Below are 22,355 nucleotides of genomic sequence, written 5' to 3' on the forward strand. Positions count from 1 at the left end.
CCTGTCTGTGTAAAAATTCTGGATTTAGTTTTGTGAAATTTTCAAGTAAATACAGGAAATGGATTTCAGGCCCAAAGTGTGGTCTAAGTGGGTGGCAAAGCTTACATCCATAGCCAGTCAATGCTTGCCAGCTCCAGGATGGGAAAGTCCTGGAGATTTGGGGATGGCCAGGTATGAGGAGGGCTGGTACCCCTCCGCACAACGCCGTGGAGTCCACCCTCCAAAGCAGCAGTTTTCTTCAGAGGCACTGATCTCTGCAGTCTGGAGATCAGTTGTAATCCCAGGAGATCTCCAGGTCCCACCTGGAGCTGGTAACCCTAGTTAGTAACAAGGATGGCTCAGCCCAAGCTTTAACATGTAGGGAGTAACTATATCTTAGCAGGAGAGGGTGTGCTTGGCAGGCAGAAACTCCCTCTGCATCTCTGGATAAGAAGACCTTGGAAACTATTCCTCCCCCCCAGTGGTGCTTGGCTACATGGAACAACAAATCTGACTTTGTGTAAGGCAGATTTGTATGTTTCTTCATTAATAATGAGGAGGGGGCATTGCACAGATGACCCCAAATTCAATCCCTAGCAGTTGCAGCTTTTTAAAAAAAAGCTTGGAAAAGCAGACTTCAGAGAACTGATTGGAATAGATTGGACTGGGCTTGGCAAGCTAACAGATGGATTAGGTCACATGATAGATGTATATGAAATTATAGAATACTAGAACTGGAGGGCATCTAATGAAGCTGATGGGAAAGTAGGTTCAGGATGGGCAAAAATAAATGTTTACACAGGGAGTGATGAAAATGTGGGATTCGCTGCCATAGGATGTAGTCAGGAGTAAACAGCTGTAAAAGGGGATTAGATAGATTGATGGAGAATAGGTCTCTCAGTGGCTACTAGCCGGGGTGACTGAGGGGGACCTCCACTTTCAGAGGCACTAAGCCTTTGAATCCCAGAGCCAGGAGGCAACATCAGGGAAAGGCCGCAGCCTCTATGTCCAGTTGTTGGCCCTCCAGAGGAATTAGTCAGCCACTGTGTGAGACAGGATGCTGGACTAGATGAACCATTGGTCTGATCCAGCAGGGCTCTTTTTATGTTCTTATGTCACATCATACAGTCCGAGGTTGTTTGAATTGGCCCTAATTCAAAGCATTATGATTGTTTTGGTATCTGGTGGGAGAAGTTTCCAGATGCGTCTCAGCTTGCATATGTCCGTGAGCTATTGTGTCACAGGCAAGCCACTTCTAAATTCAGCAGCCAGTCTCTGCATGAGTGAACCAGCCCAATTTGGTCCCAGTGGCCTCTCCTTCTCTTTCAGCCCTCCGGTGTCCCCTACCACAGTGGGTTACATTACAGCTCCCCCAGCAGCAGTGGCAGCCGCTGCATCAGCCACACACACTCCGATGCTGCCCCAGCCTGGCGCTCTTGTCCGAATGCAGGGATTGCCCTACAATGCGGGCATGAAGGAAATCCTCAGTTTCTTCCAAGGCTATCAGGTTAGTATCGGGCTTCTCCTTTTCGTTCCCTTCCCCTCCCCTCTTTCTCTGTCTCACTCAATGATGAACTGCAGTTTGAACCTTCCACATCTCATGACTTTATAGGAAGGGAAGGTTTGGGTAAGAAATTTCTCTTATGCAAATATTCAGTGGGGTCAAACACTTGCTAGGTGACAGACAGGGCTTTTTTGGTAGCAAGAACTCCTTTGCATATTAAGCCACACCCCCTTGATGTAGCCAATCCTCCAAGAGCTTAGAGGGCTCTTAGTACAGGGCCTACTGTAAGACCTTGGAGGATTGGCTACTTCAGGAGGGTGTGGCATAGTATGCAAAGGAATTCCTGCTACAAAAAAAGCCCTGAGGACAGACATATTGGGCTGTTGGCTAGGAGCTATTTCCTTTCCTTGACTATAACTGATTTGACTACCATGACTCTTTGTCATTCAGCCACTGCACTTGTGAGCAAACTCTTCTGTCAGTGCTGAAAGGAGACAGAAATAAGGAAAGAGGTAGCTGTTACCACCCTTAGCAGCATTTCCAGTCTAGGCTTGAACTCATTTTTCCATTCTGTCATCCTGTCCAAAGTATGTCAGGCTTTCTCCATAGATGTGCTGAGGCCTAGAGTGGTGCTACACAGTGCTGGTAGCCAGTCATGACCAATGACAGCTTTCAATTCAGTCTCTAATCTTCTTCTACCCTTCTGTGGTTCCTGGGACTGGGGTTGGCACTTCCATCCTCGGAGGCACCCTGGATATTGTTCGGGAGGTTGAATGTAAAACCGTCCTGAAACCATCAGATACTCTCCCTGAAAGGCTGCTTTTGCATGGTGGAAGTTTTTAGCAGAAAGTGCCTTCTTTGTGGTGAGATGCAGCACTTAACCCTGTCCCTGTGCAAGAAACCTCAGAAACCTCTGGCAAGCTATCTCACTCACTCTGATATACTAAGTACCAGTTCTGGCCACACAAAGACAAATTCAAACGAAAACCCAACCTTATAAAACTGAACTGGAAAACTCAGCTTCATGGTGTTCTTGCCATGTCCCCAAAAAAAGTATTACCATCAGGGCTTTTTTTGTAGCAGGAACTCCTTTGCATATTAGGCCATACCCACCCTGATGTAGCCAATCCTCTAAGAGCTTACAGTAGGCCCTATAGTAAGAGCCCTGTAAGCTCTTGGCTACATCAGAGGATTGGCTACATCAGGGGTGTGTGGCCTAATATGCAAAAGAGTTCTTGCTACAACAAAAGCCCTGGTTATCATCAGGTGAACATGGTGGACATGAAAATGGTGGACATTTAGGGTTTTTTTGTTTTCAATTGCTATTAATCCCCCCTCCCCCCAATTTACTGATCATCTTGGTTGGTATCGTTCCAAAGAGTTCAGGGCAAGCTACATAGGAGTATCTTGTTTATACAGTGGCAACAACTCTGACAGGAAGGCTTTGATTAAGAGCTGGTAACTCCTTGAAGGCCATCCTATATCCTAATAATAACAATTGCAATCATTAGTATAATAAAATCAGCAGTAAGTTATTTAGGGAGGAGGAATACATTTTGTTTACTTTCCGCCAATCCATTATCCTAAATTGGGGATACCTCTTGTCAATTCATCTTTTAAAAAGAAATAAAAGTTTAACACATGTAGGCGCAGAGTACATTCCTGTGGGATTTGGACTTCTTCTCTATCTTAATCTATTCTTTAATCTCTCCAGATGGCTCTACCTTGCTCAGGAGTTTTTCAAAATGAATGAATCATTAACTCATTCCATAGTCTATTCTTGAGCCTACCCAAACTATCTAATTGAATTAGTTACTCACTGTTTGCAGTGCAAAGAGCTGAGTTTCACCTATGGGGGGAGAGGGGCCTTTGTTTACATTGGAAAGCGGTTGGGATTTTCAGGAACATTGTCCTAACAAAGCCAGAGTTGTGAAAGTTATTCGGCTCTCTTTGGATTGACCTGTTTCCTGTGCCTCCAACGATCCACTGCAGTTCTGAGGTTGTAGGGGCTGACCGCTACTAGGGTTGCCATGTACAGCCTGGAGATCTCCTGGTATTACAACTGGTCTTCAGGCAACAGAAATTGGTTCTCCTGGAGAAAATGGCTGTTTTGGAGGATGGCCATCGTGGCATTATGTCTCACTGAGCTCCTTCCCAGGCTCCGCCCTCAGTTTGGTGTAGTGGTTAAGTGCATGGACTCTTATCTGGGAGAAACAGGTTTGATTCCCCATTCCTCCACTTGCACCTGCTGGAATGGCCTTGGGTCAGCCATAGCTCTGGCAGAGGTTGTCCTTGAAAGGGCAGCTTCTGTGAGAGCCCTCTCAGCCCCACCTACCTCACAGGGTGTCCATTGTGGGGGGAGGAAGATAAAGGAAATTGTGAGCTGCTCTGAGACTCTTGAGATTCAGAGTGGAGGGCAGAATATAAATCCAATGTCATTGTCATCAAATCTTCCAGGAGTTTACCAAGCCAGATTTGGGAACCCTATTGCACATTTTGCACGGTGGGAAGATAAACTTTGAAGCCTCCACTGTAGTGACACTGAAGTATGCTAAGACACCCTTATTCCAAAATTCTACAATGTCCACTTAAAGCAAAGCACTGGAGTATGATAGTAATGATGCCAAGCAGAGATAAGAGCAGGTCCCTGGTTCTGTCTCTGGTGGGAGGGCTCTTGACTTTCAGGGGTGGGGAGATCTGGGAGTTGAGCCATTTGAGGATTGTCACAAGCTCTCCTTCCTTGGAGGTTTTTAAACAGAGGCTAATGGCCATCTGACAGCAATGAAGATCCTGTGAGTGTTTGTGAGTTTCCTGCATTGTGCAGGGGGATGGACTAGATGACCCTAGATGTCCCTTCCAACTCTATGATTCTAAGCAATGGTTCCCTCTAAGCTGCAGAGTCTTGTGAGCAAAAGTTCTACTTTGTGAGCTACTGGCATTAAAGTTGTGAGCTACTGCATAAATTAGTGTGCTCTGGGGTCAATTTTCCTGAGCTAAGACAAAAATGTGTGAGCTGGAGGCTAAAACTCTGTGAGCTAGCTCATGCTAACTCAGCTTAGAGGGAACACTGGTCACAAGACATTAGCGGGCTGTGTGGTCCAGTGGCCTGTCCAGGACAAAGCAATCTGAAATATGGATTTAGAATATGGCTATAAGATTTGGGGCTGGAGCCTGGGGAGGACAGACCTCAGTGAGGTACATTTCAACAGAACCCACCCTCCAAAGTATCCATTTTCTCCAGGGAAATGGATCTCTACAGTCTGCAGAAGAGCTGTAATTCTGGGAGATCCCCAGGTCCCTCCTGGAGGTTGGCATCTTTACTTCAAATGGAATGTGCCACATTCTGGGTGGGAATCATGCACCCAATGTTCTCTTGCTTTTAGTGAGATTTGAGCACATCCTGAAAGTACTAGCAGTTCACTTTGCGGCAAGAAGTCTAAGTCTGGATGTTCTTATAAAATGAAGGAGGAGTGGATGGTCTAAGATACTGACAGCGGCTATGCTTGGGGGGCGTGCTTTGTGGCTTCAGCCTTTCATATAAGAAATATCTGTTCAACCTGCACTCAGCTTCCGTTATCGCAACTATAAAGGAGCTTTATTGTGTTTAATCTTTTGGCTTTTGCAACAGACTTGATGGCCAGATATTGTCTAAAACCTGTAAAATGGGGTGGGGGTGAAGAAGCAATGAAGGGGGGCGGGATGCAGTGTTCTGAACTGATGGCAAAAGGCCACAGGCATTAGCAATCTGTATTTCTCCCATATCGGGACAGGAGGCCTCATTCTTGCTGACTTCACTAGGATTTAAAGGTTTCCTTTCAAATATATACTGAACAAAGATGTCTTCTCTTCTCTGAGTTTCTTCAGAAATCTGACACCTTATGTGGCCCCACAGAGTCTGGCTTCTAAGCCATGTCAGAATCCTCTCCTTGTTGCCTGTCCTGCCAAAGCTTCTGTGTAACACCCAGAAGAGAGAGAAATCCATAAAGGCCCTGCGAGATCCCTCTACTTTCCACAGGGCCTGTAAGACCGAACTGTTTCGACAGGCCTTTGAGATCTAACTAGGGTTGCCAAGTCCAATTCAAGAAATATCTGGGGACTTTGGGGGTGGAGCCAGGAGACTTTGGGGGTGGAGCCAAGATCAAGGCTGTGACAAACATAATTGAACTCCAAAGGGAGTTCTGGCCATCACATTTAAAGGGACAGCACACCTTTTCAATTTCTTCCTTCCACAAGAAATAATGAAGGATGGGGGCACCTTCTTTTGGGGCTCATAGAATTGGATTTCAGGCAAACAAGCTTCTAGCTCGTATTGTTATCAAAAGCAATTTTTAGTAGTTACCTTGGGGCAGGGCAGGGAGGCAGGAGTACCAGCCCTAGATTTCTTGCCAGTCTTGTCTTGCCATCTTTGTGGCAACCCCCCCCTTCCTTTTGCAAGGAAATTCTTCAATGAGCCCCGTGGCGCAGAGTAGTAAAGCTGCAGTACTGCAGTTAGAGCCCTCTGCTCACGACCTGAGTTCGATTCCAGCGGAAGCTGGTTCAGGTAGCTGGCTCGAGGTTGACTCAGCCTTCCATCCTTCCGATATCGGTAAAATGAGTCCCCAGCTTGCTGGCGGGAAAGTGTAATGACCGGGGAAGGCAATGGCAAACCACCTCGTAAAAAGGTCTGCCATGAAAACATTGTGAAAGCAGCGTCACCCCAGAGTCGAAAACGACTGGTGCTTGCACAGGGGACCTTTCCTTCCTTCTTCAACCTAAAATAAAATTCTCAGTGGTTCACCATCCCAAATATCAAATTGGGAATTAAGCATGGTAACTGAGCAAGTGTACATCTGTCTGTTTGCCAGCATAATTTTATTTTGTGCATTCTCCGCACCTTTTTAAAAAAATCCAGCATTTACCACAGAGAATATAGATTTGAGTACAGTAAAAGGCATCTAGGAATAGCCCCTTCAGATGAAAGTGAAATCACATATGCACATAATGGGGCTTGATAGCTGCATCTGAATGCTTGGACTATCTTGTGTTTGGAGCGCTGTCTGTACAGACTGGCCCAGCTCAGACAGAATGCAAAACCATAGTTTTAACAGTGAAAGTAGGATCCAGCTCAGAGACAGTCTTGGTTTGCCACAGCATACGTTGGTGATCCTTTTCCCCCAGCACTTTTGTCCTGGGTTTCAGAGCAAAACAAGCCATGATTAAGCTGAGGTGTCTGTTTTTGCAAAGTATATAAAAACAGTGAGAAGGTACAAGCCAATGTCAGATCTTGGCTAGATGGACCTCCCTTCCCTAAAGTACCTCTCTGCAGTTCTTTAACTTGCTTTGGCTTCTGAAATCAAATTGAATTTTAAAAGATTTCATACACCTACCTGCCTGTACTTCTGTGTTTGCCATGGAGACTCCACGTATTTTGTGGCCTGAGATGTCTCTAAGTTCTAGAAGGCCCCAGTGCTTGCAGTATAGCATCAGGCTCCAGCTTGGGCCACTGTTAGCCAACCAATGTCTCAGAGCTGTAGCTGAACTTGTGTCTGCAGCCCAATAGTAGGCAGGTATTTGGCTCTGGTGCTGGGATGTGGGGCTTGCTCTCAGGGCTTAATTTTGGCTCTGAACTTGAGAAAAGAAACCATAAAGGTGCACTTGGCTTGAATATGCTGCAGCGCGTCTCTCCTTTATGAAGAGAATGTTTCCTTGCCTGGCTGGAGAGTGTGTGGGCAAGCTGTGGTACCTGGGCTCTTGTTCCTGCAGCCCAGAGTGGGCATGGTGGCGGCAGCAGCAGCATCCTCACATGTGTTAGGCTGCCAAAGAGGTGACATGTGGAGAGGTCTTGAAGGTTCTGGCTGATTTGCATGGCATCTGGGAGACCGACCTATGTGAGTGCAATCTTATGAAATGCACCCTGAGAGACAGAAAGGGTGGCCTTGTCATGTAAGGGGCAGTTTGAGCATGGCATACTCCAAGACGGCACAAAGCTTTCATACCGCACGCATGTGCATAATGCTTTGAGTGTAGCTACCATCCCCATGGAATGCCTTAGTACATGGGTGTGTGCGACAGGAGTGAAACACCTGTAGCACTTATTTGCAGGACCTCCCACCCACATTTGCACTATTTTCCTTACCTCTGTCCACACAAGCACCATCCCCTGCATAGCAGGAGACTTAAAAAAAACCCAGTATATCAGCCCTGACCAGGATAGCCCAGGCAAGTTCCACTTCATCAGATAGGGGAGGGACGGTGGCTCAGTGGTAGAGCATCTGCTTGGTAAGCAGAAGGTCCCAGGTTCAATCCCCGGCATCTCCAACTAAAAAGGGTCCAGGCAAATAGGTGTAAAAAATATCAGCTGAGACCCTGGAGAGCCGCCGCCAGTCTGTGTAGACAATACTGACTTTGATGGACCGAGGGTCTGATTCAGTATAAGGCAGCTTCATATGTTCATCTTGGAAGCTAAGCAGGGTCAGCTCTGGCAAGTATTTAGATGGGAGACCTCCTTGGAATACCAGAGGACAGGGGCAGGCTATATTCAGCCACCTCTCTGATTATCCTCCATGCCCCCGGTAGGGGTCAGTCACCAGAGGTTGCCGTGACTTTCAGGTCTGCACACACATGCACACAAAAAAACACACACACACACATACACACACACCAGAATCAGTAAATGGATTGCTAACATGTTACAATTTTATATTGTAATTGTATACTAATTTCAAAGCTTACTAGCTTTTGATCCCATTTGCCATCAAGAAGGCAGAATTCTCATCAGTTTGAATGTTAACTTGCTTATCTGACAATCCTCTTTGAGAGGAGGGTATTAAATTGTGGTTTAGCAGAAATAATCCAGAGGGTGTACTGTCTCTGGGTTAATGGAAGATTGGTTCTGAACCCACCCCATCTATTGTTGTATTGCTGTCAATGCACAACTTGTGTTCTTGGTTCCTTCGTGGTCCCACTTTGCACAGTTGAGGAATGGGGTGGGACGCTGTAGTTCTGACCTCTGAACTCCCTCCATAGTTCTGAAAAGCAGGAATATAGCAAGGCAAGGACAAAATCTTCTTTTGGCAGGGGATGTCACTTCTGCTGCTTGGTGCCATGGAACTTGAGTTAACAGGAAACACAGGGAAAGCTTATTTATGTTGGGAAAAGTCACTCTGTACCCGGCTACTATTAGGAGAAACATACCCCTGGGGTGCACTACAATAATAAGCTTGCCAACTTCCGGTTGGGAAATTCCTAGAAGTTTAGGGGTGGAGTCTGGGAAGGGGAGGGATTGGGGAGGGACCTCTGGAAGGTCTATCCTCCAAAGCAGCCATTTTCTCCAGATGTCTGTCATCTGGAAATCAGTTCTGGGAGATCTTCAGGACCCACCAGGAGGTTGGCAAGGCCTTAAGGTAAATGCTTGTGGGTTCTCAACCCCATTGGCGGGAGCAGTAAAAAAGAAATTCGCTGATCATTCTTCCTGGACTTTCTGACTGAAGTGTTTTTTATGGTGCGCTGATTAGTCTTACTGAGTCAGTGGTGAATGCCCCCCCTTGCCTCCCACCTCTAATTACCTTATCCCCTCTTGTTTTTTCCTTGCCTTTCTCCAACTTCCCAGCCACTCCTGTCTTTCCAGTTTCCCACAACTCGTTTCAGTTAAACTATGTCAGATAGGCCTGTAGCTTCTCCATCACCCCAATTTTATGAGTATTTGTGGCTGGATTCTTGCCGTGAAAATGTTGTGATGTGACGTCACCCCAGAGTCGAAAACAACTGGTGCTTGCACCTTTTCCTCCCCCCCCCCACCGTCTGGCACTTTCCCAAGACTCCTGGGGCTCACCCGAAAACAAGGAGGTCGTTGGGAGCACAGACTCTAATCTGGGAGAACTGGGTTTGATTCCCCACTCGTCCACATGCAGATGCTGATGTGACTTTGGGTCAGTCACAGCTGTCTCAGAGCTGCTGTCTCAACAGCAGTTCTTGGAAAGCTCTCTCAGCTCCACCTGCCTCACAAAGTATCTGTTGCGGGAAGGGGAAGGAGACTGTAAGCCACTTTGAGACGCCCAGTGAAGGACGGGGTATAAATCTAATCTCTTCTTCTTTGTCCAAAAAATCCAAAATTCTTGTCCATTAAATCCACGCATCTGTACCCTGAGATTGCCTAAACCCTGTGTTATTGCCTGCTTAGTGGGTGAAGTGCCTGCTTAGGGGGTCCTCAGTTTAAACCCATAGCACTTCTGACGCAAATACACTTGCCAGCCTCCAGGTGGTGCCTAGAGATCTCCTGGAATCACAACAGATCGCCATCCTACAGAGATCAGCTCCCCTGGAGAAAATGATCAAAACAACTGGAACCGGTGTAATCAATAGGAAAAAAACAGAAAAAACACTGGAAGCAATGAAATTTACACAGAAACGTGTCTAAATACATTTTAGTGCAAGCTTAGAGGAAACTTAAACAAAACAAAACTAAGGAACTCGGAGCTTTCAACATATTTGGGGAAATTCATATGTTGAAAGCTCAGTGTTCCTTAGTTTTGTTTAAGTTTCATTTAAGCTTGCACTAAAACGTATTTATACACGTTTCCGTGTAAATTTCATCGCTTCCGGTGTTTTTTCTGTTATTTCCCTGGAGAAAATGGTTGCTTTGGAGGGTGGACTTTTATGGCATTATACTACACTGAACTCCTGTCCCCCAGGCTTTTCCCAACTTGCTAGCACCTTTGGCTGAAAGGACTTAGAGGCCAGTGTAGAAATAGCCACTGCCAGTCTGAGTAGCAGGCTGGCTGGTCTGGTAGTCTGGCAAGGGTTACCAACCTCCAGGTGGCACCTAGAGCTCTCCTGCTATTACAGTTGATCTCCAGATTACCAAGGTAGACTCTGTAGCATTATACCCTGCTGAGGTCCCTTCCTTCCCCAAACCCTGCCACCCCCGGGATCCACCCCCAAACCAGGACTGGCAACCCTATTTGGTCTGACAGTAGATGGCAGCGTTGTGCATTCCTGTGTCTTTGTCTTCCCCGATGCTGGTAGCTCACCCCTTTCTTCTAAGCTTGCAAGTGCTGGTCTGTGAGGCCGGCTGGTTGGGTGAAGACTGACCTTGTGTGTGTCACACTTGTACTGTAGTATGCCCCCGATGACTACAGTGGCCTCGTGCAGCTCAACGACCAAGCCAGGAGTGTGTTACAAGCACCGAAAGAATGGGTCTGTTTGTAACTGTTTGTAACCTCCGATGAAGGTAAGCTTGGCCCGGCCGCCATGGAACCTTCGGGAATGAGCGGAGAAGGGGCGAAATGATGGGACTGGTGTGTGGGGGGGGATGATTTGTTCCCTTCCCGGCTTGCGGTGGGGACTTTGCTCGCTAACACATCCCTTGCTTTTGTGCCATGCATGAATTGACTAATCCGGTGGTGTTGATGATTGGGGGGGTGGGGGGTGGGGCTGTGTTTGCCTGCAAGGAACGGCATATTGAGGGAAGGTTTGCTTGGTCATCTCTTGTTTTTGGAGAGGTGTTCCTGGTTAAGCTGTCATGATTGTATTTACAGCTTTCTGGCAGTTGCCTTTAACAAGATGCTTCTATCCTCCTTGTTAGACTTAGGTCAACCCAGGCAAAACAGTAAGCATTTAACTTTGGATTCTGTGGGACTGAGTGGTGTTAATATTTCCGGGAATTGTGATGCTTTTCTTTCAGTTGACCATGTGAGATAGTTTTCCATTCTGAAAATGTATATTCTTGAAGACAAGAGTGCTTTTGAACATGCGCAGTGTGCGTTTTTTTAGCAGCTCTGCTGTCTGACTTGCCATGAAACTTGCCCACCATTGTTTCAGAGGGTAGCCGAGCTAGTCTGCAGTAGACCACCTAGCTGAGAGTCCGGGAGCACCTTGGGGCTACCAAGATTTTGGGGATCTAAGTGTTTGAGAGTCAAAGCTCTATCTGACAAAGGGAACTTCGACTCTCAAAAGTTTATCCCCCCCCCCAAAGAACCCCCCTCTTTTTGGTCTCTAAGGTACTACTGGACTCAAATCTAGCTGCCCACCATTGACTGATCTTCTCACTGAAGAGCACCCACCAAACTTCTGCACCTGCAGTTCCTTGGAAGGAAGTTTTGAAACCCATCCCAGCCTAGCTGGTGGAGTGCTGTTTTCAGGGCCTTGGGAAAACCAGAATTCCAATATCAGATCAACTTGGAGTCATTAAAAAGGCTTGTCAAAGGTCTTCTCCATTTTTAACTTTAGGAGCCAGATGTGTTTTATTTGGAGGACTCTAAACCTAGGGTGTGGGAGTGGGATTAGATAGTCTAGGAGCTGGCCCAGGCTCCCCTATTAATTGTGCTCTGATTCCATTTACCGCGCAACGTAATTGGTGCCCCATCTCCATTTTGGGTATTGCCTGTCTCAGAACTAATATTCCTGCCTGTAAGCCCTTTCTTTGTATGTATATATCCTAGCTGCTCTTCAAAACAATCCTTCAAGGTTCCCTTTCCTCAAGCCTCTAAATGTCCATGTTTTCCTCTCTCCCAATGAATGGATTATTTTGGAAGTCTCTGGTTTTTATGGAGTTTCTTTTCTTTTTCCCAGTGCTTTTAGGTGTCTTGATACATTTTTGCAGTGTGGAACATTTATTGATCTGTCTTTGCTGTTTTGATTTCCTGGTTCCCCCCAGTACACTTATAATGCAGTGTATAGTTGCCAGCCTCCAGGAGGCACCTGGAGAAAATGGCTGCTTTGGAGGGTGGACTTTATGGCATTATACCCTGCTGAGTTCCCTCCCCTTCCCAAGCTCCACCCCCTCCAAGCTCCACCCCCAAATCTGCAGGTATTTCCCAATACAGAGCTGGCAATTCTGTGCTATGCAGAGTTACACCAGTCTGAGCCCACTGGTTGATAACTTTCTAATTTCACAGTAACTGTGATCTAATTTCTTCTCTAGTTTCTCATCTCCCCCCCCCCTCTGTCTCTTTCCTTTACCTTCTGCTCCTGCTAATTTTGTTGTCCAGAGTTGCATCACTTCCTTGTTAATCTTCGACTTATTTTTGTTGTCCAGAGTTGCATCACTTCCTTGTTAATCTTCGACTTTTCCTCGCCTCTTTCCTTGTTTTCTGACCGGCTTCTCTCTCCCTGCAGCTCCACACGGATTCCATCCTTCTGCTTTACAACTTCAGTGGGCAGCCCAGCGGAGAGGCCCTGGTCACCTTCCCCAGCCTGGACTCCGCGAAGAAAGCCGTGGCTGAGAGGAGCGGACACCTCTTGGGCAGCCACTGTGTGGAACTCTGCCTGATCTAACCAACAGACTCCTTTATGGGGGGCGGGGGGAGTTTGACTAAAAATTGGTGCCTTTTAAGGAAGTGGTCTTCCCCCATCAAAGTGCCTTCTCCTTCTGATGTGATGGGACAAACAGCCATTCAAGTGGGGGAAGGGATAGGCCAGAAACGCCCCCTCCCACACACACGCTCTCCAGAGCACTCACTTTGTAGAGCCACAGTGCTTGATTTCAAGACAGTTGCCCTAATAATTTCCAGCCACTGAATTTGGAAATCATGTGACTGCACTTGGGCAAAGGCATCCATGATGGGATACTGCTACTGTTATTTTTAGTTTTACATATCAATTTTGGAGTGGAAGCTTGAAACCAACATTTCCTTCAAATTACCAATTTGTTTTGAAGCCAGACTTGCCAAATAGGCCCCTGGAACACCCCATTCTTTCTCTCTCCAGTGCAGCCTGGCAAATTGTATGATTTTTGTTGTTGTTGTTATGTCCCATAGCTGAAGAGCAGCTTAAGAAGCTGCATTACGATGGAGTAATTTTCCTTTTTTTTTAATGAAAAAAGAAAACTTTTTGTGGGGTACAATGCAAAGAAAGAAAGCCATATGTCTCTAAACATTCAAGCTGCCAATCTGTGAAGCAAACTGAACCAAAAAAATAATAATAATTCCAGAATTTTAAAACTCTCACTAGGACAAGAATGGCACATAAACACTGAGGACTAGTAAATTATATATTTTGTTTTATTTAAGCATCATAGCTCTCAGATACTATGTTAAAAGATTTTTTTTTTGCTATAGTCTTTGTGCATGCCATTTGTTTACAATATTAAACTATACTTTATTTGTATATTACGAAGCAACAAGGCAACCCTGAGTCCCAGCTAGTGCATGGTTTGTTTTTTTATGTGTGTGTCTGTATGTATACATGTCTAAAGAATTTAGTTTTATGTTGTACAGTGCGTGTGTGGAAACATCTACTGTAGAAGCACTAGATGATTTTGTTTTTACTGTGCCTTTTGATCCAAGATTTTTCTCAAATGTGCAATAACAGCAGAGGAAACTGGAAAGGAGCCAGGATTTTTTTTTTTTTTTGCGAGTGGCTCTCAAGGTACCTGTGATCACAGGAAAAAAAATTGTGTGTGTTAAAAGAGTGTACAACTCTGAGTAGTACTTAAAATGGAAAGCCCCTGCCCTCTCACCTCCCAAATGATGATGTACGCTTCTTTATATAACAAGAAATAAAAACAAAAGATGCTTGAAGAAATAACATTGTGGCCTTACTATATCACTGGGCATTTTCCTCTGAGCCCATGCACCATAAACTGGTTTGCAGTTAAATTGTTTCTTTTTGTTTCAGAGAACAGCTGTGTTGGTTTACAGTAGACTCAAGTCCAGTAGTGCCTTGGAGATCAAGAGTCAAAACTCCCCTTTTCAGATACAAGCAGGAGCCACTTTGGTGTAGTGGTTAAGTACGTGGACTCTAATCTGGGAAAACTGCTTTTGATCCCCCATTCCTCCAAATGCACCTGCCCTGTGACCTTGCATTCTCGCAGAGCTGCTCCTCTCAAGAGAGGTTTCTGTCAGAGCTCTCTCGGCTCCACCTACTTCACAGGATGTCTGTTGTGTGGAGGGGAAGGGAAAGGAGATTGTAAGCCATTCTGAGTGAAGGGTGGGATATAAATCCAATCTCTCCTCCTTTTCCTCCCCCCGTCCCACTGGACAGAGAACTATGTATGTATTTGCACTCAGGGCAGAGGGGCATGCACACAGTGAGATCTGGGCAGGAAATTAGACTTGTGTGAAGCAGAGTCATCAATGACCTAAGGAAACCAAGAGTCCAGTGGCACCTTGAAGATTAACAACATTTATTACATTGTGAACTTTTGTGAGTCAGAGCTCACTTCTTCAGATGCCATGGAAAGAAAATCATCCTTAAAAGGGTGTAATGAAGACATCCTGACAGTAGATGTCCCCATTGCACTGCATTTGGTTGTAATGGAGGCACGGAAGTGGAACTTTGGGATTTCTTAGACTTGTGCTTCTCACAATATTTGCAATAATTTTAATACACACAGTAGTTCTGGCTCTTGCTTTAGTCATAGCTGTGGGGTGAGGGGAGAGCCTTTTTCTCAGAGATGCTGTGCCCTTGAAAAAAAATGTCCTTTTGTTTGGTTCCCTTTTGATTCCAAGCTGAACTGGGTCAAGGTGGGGGGGGGGGAGAAAGGGAAAATGTGTTAGATTTGCAGCTGTTACCACTGGATACTGTGAAATAGTCCCATGCATTTATCCCCATGAATGTGGTCTGATGTAGTTAATTCAGGAAGCTGGTTTGGTCTATTGCAAAAGCTGTGGATTCTTGCTCGTATGTAAAGAATTATTGCTATTTTGAGAGGAGATGGTTGGCCAGTGGGAGAAGGAAATCCCCACAGTGGAACCGATTTTATTTTATAAGTGAACTAAAGTACCCCAACCTGGATGGGCCAGGCTAGCCTGATCTCACCACATCTCAGTAACTAAGCAGGGTCAGCCATAGTTAGTACCAACAGCAAACCACCTCTCGTGTCTTTTGCCCTGAAAACGCAATGGAGTTGCCATAAGTTGGCTGAGACGTGACAGCATTTTCCACCAAAATAGCGCAAACACACACACACAGGGCCTTTTTGTAGAAAAAGCCCAGCAATAACTCATTTGAATATTAGGCCACAACCCCTGACACCAAACCAGCCGGAACTCCATTCCTGTGCATTCCTGCTCAAAAGCCCAGATCCTAAGATCCATTCAATGTCTTTTATGGTTAGCCTAAGGCCACTGAGCGAGTTCCAGGCAGAGCCGGGATTTGAACTAAAGCTCCATAGTTTTTTAATTGAAATGTTTTGTTTGCATCAGTAAGTGCCTCCTTAAAAAGTTCTAGATGGAAGTGGGGATGGCCGGGTTTTTAAAATAAATGCAGCATCATTGTGATCATTTTTAAATTTATCAGAGCCTCTTCATGGGATTTTGCTCTAATGATTCTGCCTTGATGGGCAGGGCTGGCTCTCCTACTAGGCAAACTAGGCAGTTGCCTAGGACTCCAGGAGGGTGGGTTCGCCAAATTAGGCTTCCCACTCCCTTCCCAGTGCCCAAAGCAAGCACCTAGTTTGCCTTCCTCGCCCCCCACTGCTACCACCACTCACTGCCGCCGCCCGCCCCTCCATTTCCTTCGCCTCCCCCAGCGCCTCCCCCCATCCCCGCCGCGGCTCCACACCCCCCTCGTCATGCCTCCCCCCTTCCTGCCACGACTCCTCCTCCCCCTCCCTTCAGACCCTTTCCCAGTTCGTGCCAATTTCAACACCAGAACCGGCTCTAGCGCTGCATTCCGGCTCTCTAAAGCCCCCCCTCCCCGGCTGAACACTCGAAACACGACTAAAACTGTGCCGCGGGGCCAGGGTGCACTCACCGTCCCTCAGGATGAGCGTCCTGAAAGGCCGACCCCGGCTGCCACTGACTCTTTCCCTCTCCACTTCCTGGATGAGAGAGGAGTCAGTGGCAGCGGGGGTTGCCCTTTCAGATGCTCTTCCTGAGGGACGATGAGCGTGCCCCAGCACTGCAGTGCAGTTTTAGCCGCTTTTCGAGTGTTCGGCCGGGGAGGAGGGTGCTTTAGAGAGCCAGAACTCGGCGCTAGAGCCGGTTCTGGCATTGAAATTGGCACGGAGTGTGTAATGTACTGAGTTCTGAGACGTTTAGAAGGCAACATGTTTTATTGGCGAGTACATCACAAGACCACGTGGCGGGGCCAGGTCCCCAATTATATACATCTCCCGGAACAACCCCCTTACCTGGCCAGGTCCAATCCTGGCCAGTTAAACTTCCCGCCACAGATCTTCATAGGTGGGGTGCATTTTTGTCCTTACGTTCGGCAACCTGCGGTTTCCCACTGGTTGCCTCTGTGTGCGCGCACTCACGCTGTATTGTAAATTCAGGGATGCAAGATACAACACTTCTCCCCCCCTAGTTCAAGAAACATAGTCTTTCAAATAAGCCGGTGGCCCACGTTCCCTCCTCAGCCCCCTAGGTTTGATCTGGTGAGCCGGAGCGGCTGTTGTTGTGGCAGTGGCTGCTGGTTCCTCGTTGTGGGGTGAAGCCAGAAGAGCGCTGTCCGGTGCCTGCAACCGCTCCGGGGGCTCCTCTTGCCTCCCACTAGGGAGAGTTGCTTCAGCCGCTGCGGGGCCCCTCCACCGGCAGGGCTGGCGAGGTCGGCACCGGCTGGGTGGCTTCTGGTGGTGTTACTGCTATCACCCTGCTCCCCGTTCCCCCGGCTCTGCTGGTTCTTCCGGCAAGGTGCAACAGCGCAGCTGATCAATGTGTCTCCGGAGGAAATGGCCCCCTTCTGATGAGACTTTGTAAGACCGGGACCTGGTGACCTGCAGCACTCGGGCTGGTAGCCATTCTGGCCCGCTTGCAAAGTTCTTCACATAGACCAGGTCCCCTGGAAAGAACCCCCTAGTGGCTTCTCTTGTCTCAGGGGAGATGTGGAGGTCCAGGGCCCTGTCAGGATGCAACCTATCTAGCCTAGTGGTTAACCTCCTACCCATGAGCAGCTCTGCAGGGCTTAAGCCGATGACTGGGTTGGGGGTGATTCAGTTCCCAAAAAGGAAGGCTGCCAAGCGGTGGTCACAGTCCCCCTGCATTATGCGAGCCAGGGCCTCCTTGGTGGTGTGCACCATGCCCTCTGCTTGGCCGTTGGTGACTGGATGAAAGGGAACGGACCGTATGTGCCGGATGAGGCACCTATTCAGGAACTCCTTGAAGTCCCGGGAGGTAAAAGCAGTTCCGTTATCCATGACTAAGGTCTCAGGGATCCCATGGGTGCAAAAGACCCTTTGTACAGCTCTGACCCCGGCCACGATGGAGGTTGAAGCTATGGGAATCACCTCCAACCACTTTGTGTAATATTTGGCCCTGGTATGGCCACGCGAAGTCTAGGTGTAGCTGGGACCACAGCACATGATTGGACTCAAGTGGTGGATGGGGGCACTGGACGGATCTGGCCTGGACTCTTGGTAGGGTTGGCACCTTCTAAACCACCCCTCTATCTCTTCGTCCATCCCCGGCCACCAGACATAACTATGCACTAGGGCCTTTGTGCGCGCTATCCCCAGGTGCGTCTCGTGCAAGGCTTTGAGCACTTGCTTCTGAAGTGGGGGGGGGGGGGGACCACCACCCTGCTTCCCCAGAGAATGCACCCCTTGTGTATGGACATTTCATTCCGGCAGGATGCAAATGGCCTGAAATCAGCGTCCAGTTTGCCTGTGGGCCACCCCCTCCCCACCCAGTTCAAAATACATGCGAGGATGCAGTCTCTGCCCATGGCCCAAGCTACCTCAGCGGCAGGGAGGGGCCTCTCCAGTAGAGTCTCCAGTAGCATCACGTGGTGGGCAGGGGCCGGGTCGGGGTCCATCAAGGACAGCAGAAAGAGTCTGAGGGTGTCTGCGTGTCCCATTGCTTTGCCAGGGCGGTGAACTCGCTTATACGTGTACGAATTGAGGAACTGGTTCCACCACAGGATGCGCTGTGACAGGATTTGCGGCGTCTGGCGGTCCGGGGCAAGGAGGCCCAGCAGCGGCTTGTGGTCTGTGACAATCATGAAATGCCTGCCGTACAGGTAGTCGGTGAATTTGTACACACCTGCCATGATTGGCAACGCCTCCTTGTCGATTTGGGCATAGTTACGCTTTGCGGGGGTCAAGGTCCCAAGAGTAGTAGGCCACAGGGACTTCCCTCCCATCCGGGAGTTGGTGACCCGGGACGGCACCCACCCCGTACGGGGAAGCGTCGCATGCTAGAATCATTGGAAGGTACTCATCAAAATGGTGGAGAACAGCATTGGAAACCAGGATGCCCTTGACTGCCTGAAAAGTGGTGACCTGCTTTTCTTCCCAGACCCACAGGGCGTGTTTATCGAGGAGCCTATGTAGGCGTTCTGCAAGGGGAGCTTTGTGGGGCAAGAAGGAATGATAAAAGTTCAAGAGTCCCAAAAAATGTTGTAACTCCGCCTTGTGGGGGCAGGGCGTGGACTATCACCCTGATCTTGTCGGCCGTCAGGTGTATTTCTGCGGCGTCCACTGCAAACCCCAAGAACTCCACCCTCAGCACCCCGAGAGAGCACTTCTCTCGTTTCATCTTAAATCCCACAGTCTGGAAGCGGTGGAGTACCTCTCGCAAACAGCAACTGAACTCCTTGGCGTCCAGGGTGGTGATCAAAACATCATCGAAAAAGGGTTGTACTCCAGGAATCTCTTTGAGGAGAGAGTCCATTATGCTCTGAAAGATTCCCAGAGCCACACTTACTCCAAATTGTAACTGTCACACCTTGAAAGCCCCCCTGTGTGTCACTATTGTTTGGACCTCAGCAGTCTCAGCATCCACTGGGAGCTGATGGTATGCTTGGGCCAAGTCCAGCTTCCCAAAAACCTTAGAGCCGGCCAGGGATGCAAGGACGTGGCTGACCACTGGGATGGGGTATAGGTTGTCCTGGAGCACTTTATTTATTGTGCATTTATAGTCTGCGCATATGCGCATGTCCCCATTTTGCTTCACCGGAGTGACTATGGGGTTCTCCCATATAGCGCACGAAACCGGCTCTAGCACTCCCTGGGCCACGAGGCAGTCCAGCTCTGCTTCGATTTTTGGTTTTAAAGCGAACAGAACTCACCTGGCCTTCAGCCATATTGGTCTCACATGAGGGTCGAGCTATAAGGTGATGGGAGGCCCCTTATAGCACCCCAGAGTCCCATCAAATACCTCCAGGAATTCCCGGCACAATTTCAAAATTGTGCGATTGTATCTGCTGCACCCCAGCTATTTGTATGCCCAGAGGTCTGAACCAGGCCAGACGCAGTAATGTGGTGAGCTGGCGCTTGACCACGAGTATGTCCAGTGCCCCCTTAAAGTTATTGAACCCTACCCTCACAGTGGCCCATCCCAAAATCTGTACAGGGTTTTTTTGGAAGTCCCGCAGTATGAAATCAGGCCGCAACAGGGGCCAGCTGTGGGGGCAAAGTTTTCTTAGGGATTCCTCTGAAATTATGCAGATGGAGGATCCAGAGTCCAGCTCCCTTATGCAGGGAGCACCCTCGATTTGACCTTATCAGGGGTGTCCAGGGGCAAATTCATTACCTGGATGCTAGTCGATGCGGTCATGTGAGCGTCCGTCAAGTCGTGGTGCATGGATTGGCGCCTGCAGTTGGTCTTGGCTCTGCAAGCGCACACGATGTGGCCCACTTTTCTGCAGCTCCTACAATTCGTGTTGTGGTAGGGGCAGTCCCGTTTGTAAGCCAAAATGCCCTCAAAACGAGGTTGGGGAATTGTCAGGTAGGCACCTGGCTTAATCAGGATCTTTTACCTGTGTATACAGGATTCTACGTCCAGAAATTAATGCTTAAAAATATTAGGGACTCTAATTAAGTAAAACAATTAAAATTTATTCCAGAAAAATATAGGCTTCCATACAAGATAAAATACTCATAAAATCATACATAAAGTCCTAAGAAAAATAGAGATATAGAGGAACACATGGGTAGACGAACAGGGTGATATTTACCGATTGTAGTCTTCAAGGAAGGCTCCAATGGCGACGAGCGAGGAAGTGGGAGAGGGGACCCGAAACTTGGCCTTAGAATCGAGGACGGATCTAGACAGCGGAATTGGGATACTGCTAGAAGCACACCTGTGGGTAACTAGTCCACAGGTTATAAGAACTATCTTGAGCCCTTAGGGGATGGGAGGTACGAGGGAGGAGGAAGGTGGTCACCTGATGCATGACCTCCCAAAAAGGGGAGGCTTCACAGTGACCATAAGGGCTGGACTACTGCGATAGCCAATAGAAAGTTCATTGATGGCATCTAATTGGGTGCCCATAACTGACCAATGAACAGGCTTGGGTTCTGGTTACCTGAGTGAACTCTCAGGTTGAAATGAACCAGGGTGGGGGTGCTCCAAGGTGACAGTACAGAGAAGAATGGGGGAAATCACTGGGTGGAGGTGTGCTTGAGTTTATCACACTTATCTAAGAGGGTGACTATAGATGGCCAAATTGTTATCTAAGGTAACACCCAGTCGGTGAAAAGATACTTGGCTCTGGATTTAGATGTTCTTCCTCTTCTTCAATCTTCTATTGTCACCAGTGTTTTGTCCAAGGTTTCGCTGGACAAAGACAGTGGCGGTTGGACAGTTGGCCATGCCTGGGGTGGGTCGATTGCCTGCAATCACAGGTGACATCTGGTGAGTACGTGAGCTGTTCGCTTCGCTGGAATGGAGTCTGGCCTGGTAAGAAGATGGCTGCGTGTGGTGTTAGCCCTCCACAGTGGATTCCATGGTCAGTGCTTCAAAACCGTTCGCCTGGATAGCTCCTGGCGGCGCAGTCTCCTCCGCTCCACGGCTGAGATGGAAGTCATACAGAATGGTGGGAAGCCCTCTGTTCTCCTGGTGGGTACTCTTGTACCGGTCTTGAGTGCCTTCGTAGCGTTATGGCTGCTAGTACTGCATAAGTCCCTTTTGCCCCTGGATAGGTTCACTCACACTCTCTGGGCAGACGTGTGTGAGTTACTTCTCCAGGTGCTCTGGCAACCAAGTTGATGACTATGATGTTCTGTAAGGGGTTTTTCCTCACACGTTGCTCGTGTGGGTCTCCACAGCTGGCGCACTTTGTGCTGGCGGGCCTCTCTGTAGCTTGCAGCCGGGTGGAAGATTTCAGCCCGTTTCCTGGTTGGCGGCGGAGCTGGTGTGCCTCTTCCTCCTCGTGGTTGCCCGACGCCATCTCCTTGTGGTGGACGGCTTCCACCTGAGGGCTGTAGTGTGTCTTGGTGACTCTCTCAAATGAGGTGGCTTCAATGAAGGCAAGTTGGAGGGTCAGCTCATCCTTTGCGAAAAGCTTTTGCTGTAGCCTTTCGTCCTGGAGGCCCCAGACAAATCGATCCCGCAGGGCTTCCTCCAGCTTGTCGAAGCTGCAGTTTCCAGCGATTTGGCAGAGAGCGGCCAAGTAGATGGCAGCCGTCTCTCCCGCCTCCTGATCCCTCTTGTGGAACAGGAATTGGTGGGTGCTGATGGATGGCTGGGGTAAGTAATGCCCTGTCAGGAGTTTGATTACCTTCTCATAAGTTTTCGCGGTGACTTTCGCGGGGGTAGAGAGACCTTTGGCGATCTCGAACGTGGCATTCCCCTCCGTAATCACGTTCTGCATAAGTCTCCCACCTTTTGTGTTTGTTGGGGTCAAACTCTGTGATGTGGCCTGCCATCCGGCTCAGGGTTCCATGGTGGCGGCGGGCACTCTGGCAGCGGTGGTTGCTTCAGCGGCGGTGGGTGCTTCTGCCCATCTGAGCTGCGTGCCTTCTTTATCTCCAGACAGGTCAGCAATCTCCCAGCAGGGGAAACTAGCTGCCCGCAGACCCGGCTAGGATCCCATCCTCGTCGCCAGTGTAATGTACTGAGTTCTGAGATGTTTAAAAGGCAACATGCTTTATTGGCGAGTACATCACAAGACCACATGGTGGGACTGGGTCACCAATTATATACATCTCCTGGAACAACCCCCTTATCTGGCCAGGTCCAATCCTGGCCAGTTAAACCTCCCGCTACAGATCTTCATAAGCGGAGTGCAT

General features: G+C 48.3%; 1 protein-coding gene across 7 annotated transcripts in view; it reads left to right on the forward strand.

Moving 5' to 3' along the window:
• ESRP2 (epithelial splicing regulatory protein 2) overlaps positions 1-13,984 on the forward strand; it is an 84,455-nt gene extending 70,471 nt beyond the window's left edge. For 3 of the 7 annotated variants that reach the window (XM_060253685.1, XM_060253686.1, XM_060253688.1), the window contains exons 15-16: positions 1,288-1,486; positions 12,578-13,984. In XM_060253685.1, the coding sequence (XP_060109668.1) occupies positions 1,288-1,486; positions 12,578-12,736 (358 nt within the window). In that variant the 3' untranslated portion in view covers positions 12,737-13,984. Of the gene's footprint in view, positions 1-1,287; positions 1,487-10,579; positions 10,692-12,577 lie in introns of all 7 variants that reach the window. The other 4 variants (XM_060253690.1, XM_060253691.1, XM_060253689.1 and 1 more) reach the window with 3 other exon arrangements.
• The last annotated feature ends 8,371 nt before the right edge of the window (positions 13,985-22,355 follow it).

Source organism: Heteronotia binoei, chromosome 14, assembly GCF_032191835.1.
Source record: "Heteronotia binoei isolate CCM8104 ecotype False Entrance Well chromosome 14, APGP_CSIRO_Hbin_v1, whole genome shotgun sequence".
Classification (NCBI taxonomy): domain Eukaryota; kingdom Metazoa; phylum Chordata; class Lepidosauria; order Squamata; family Gekkonidae; genus Heteronotia; species Heteronotia binoei.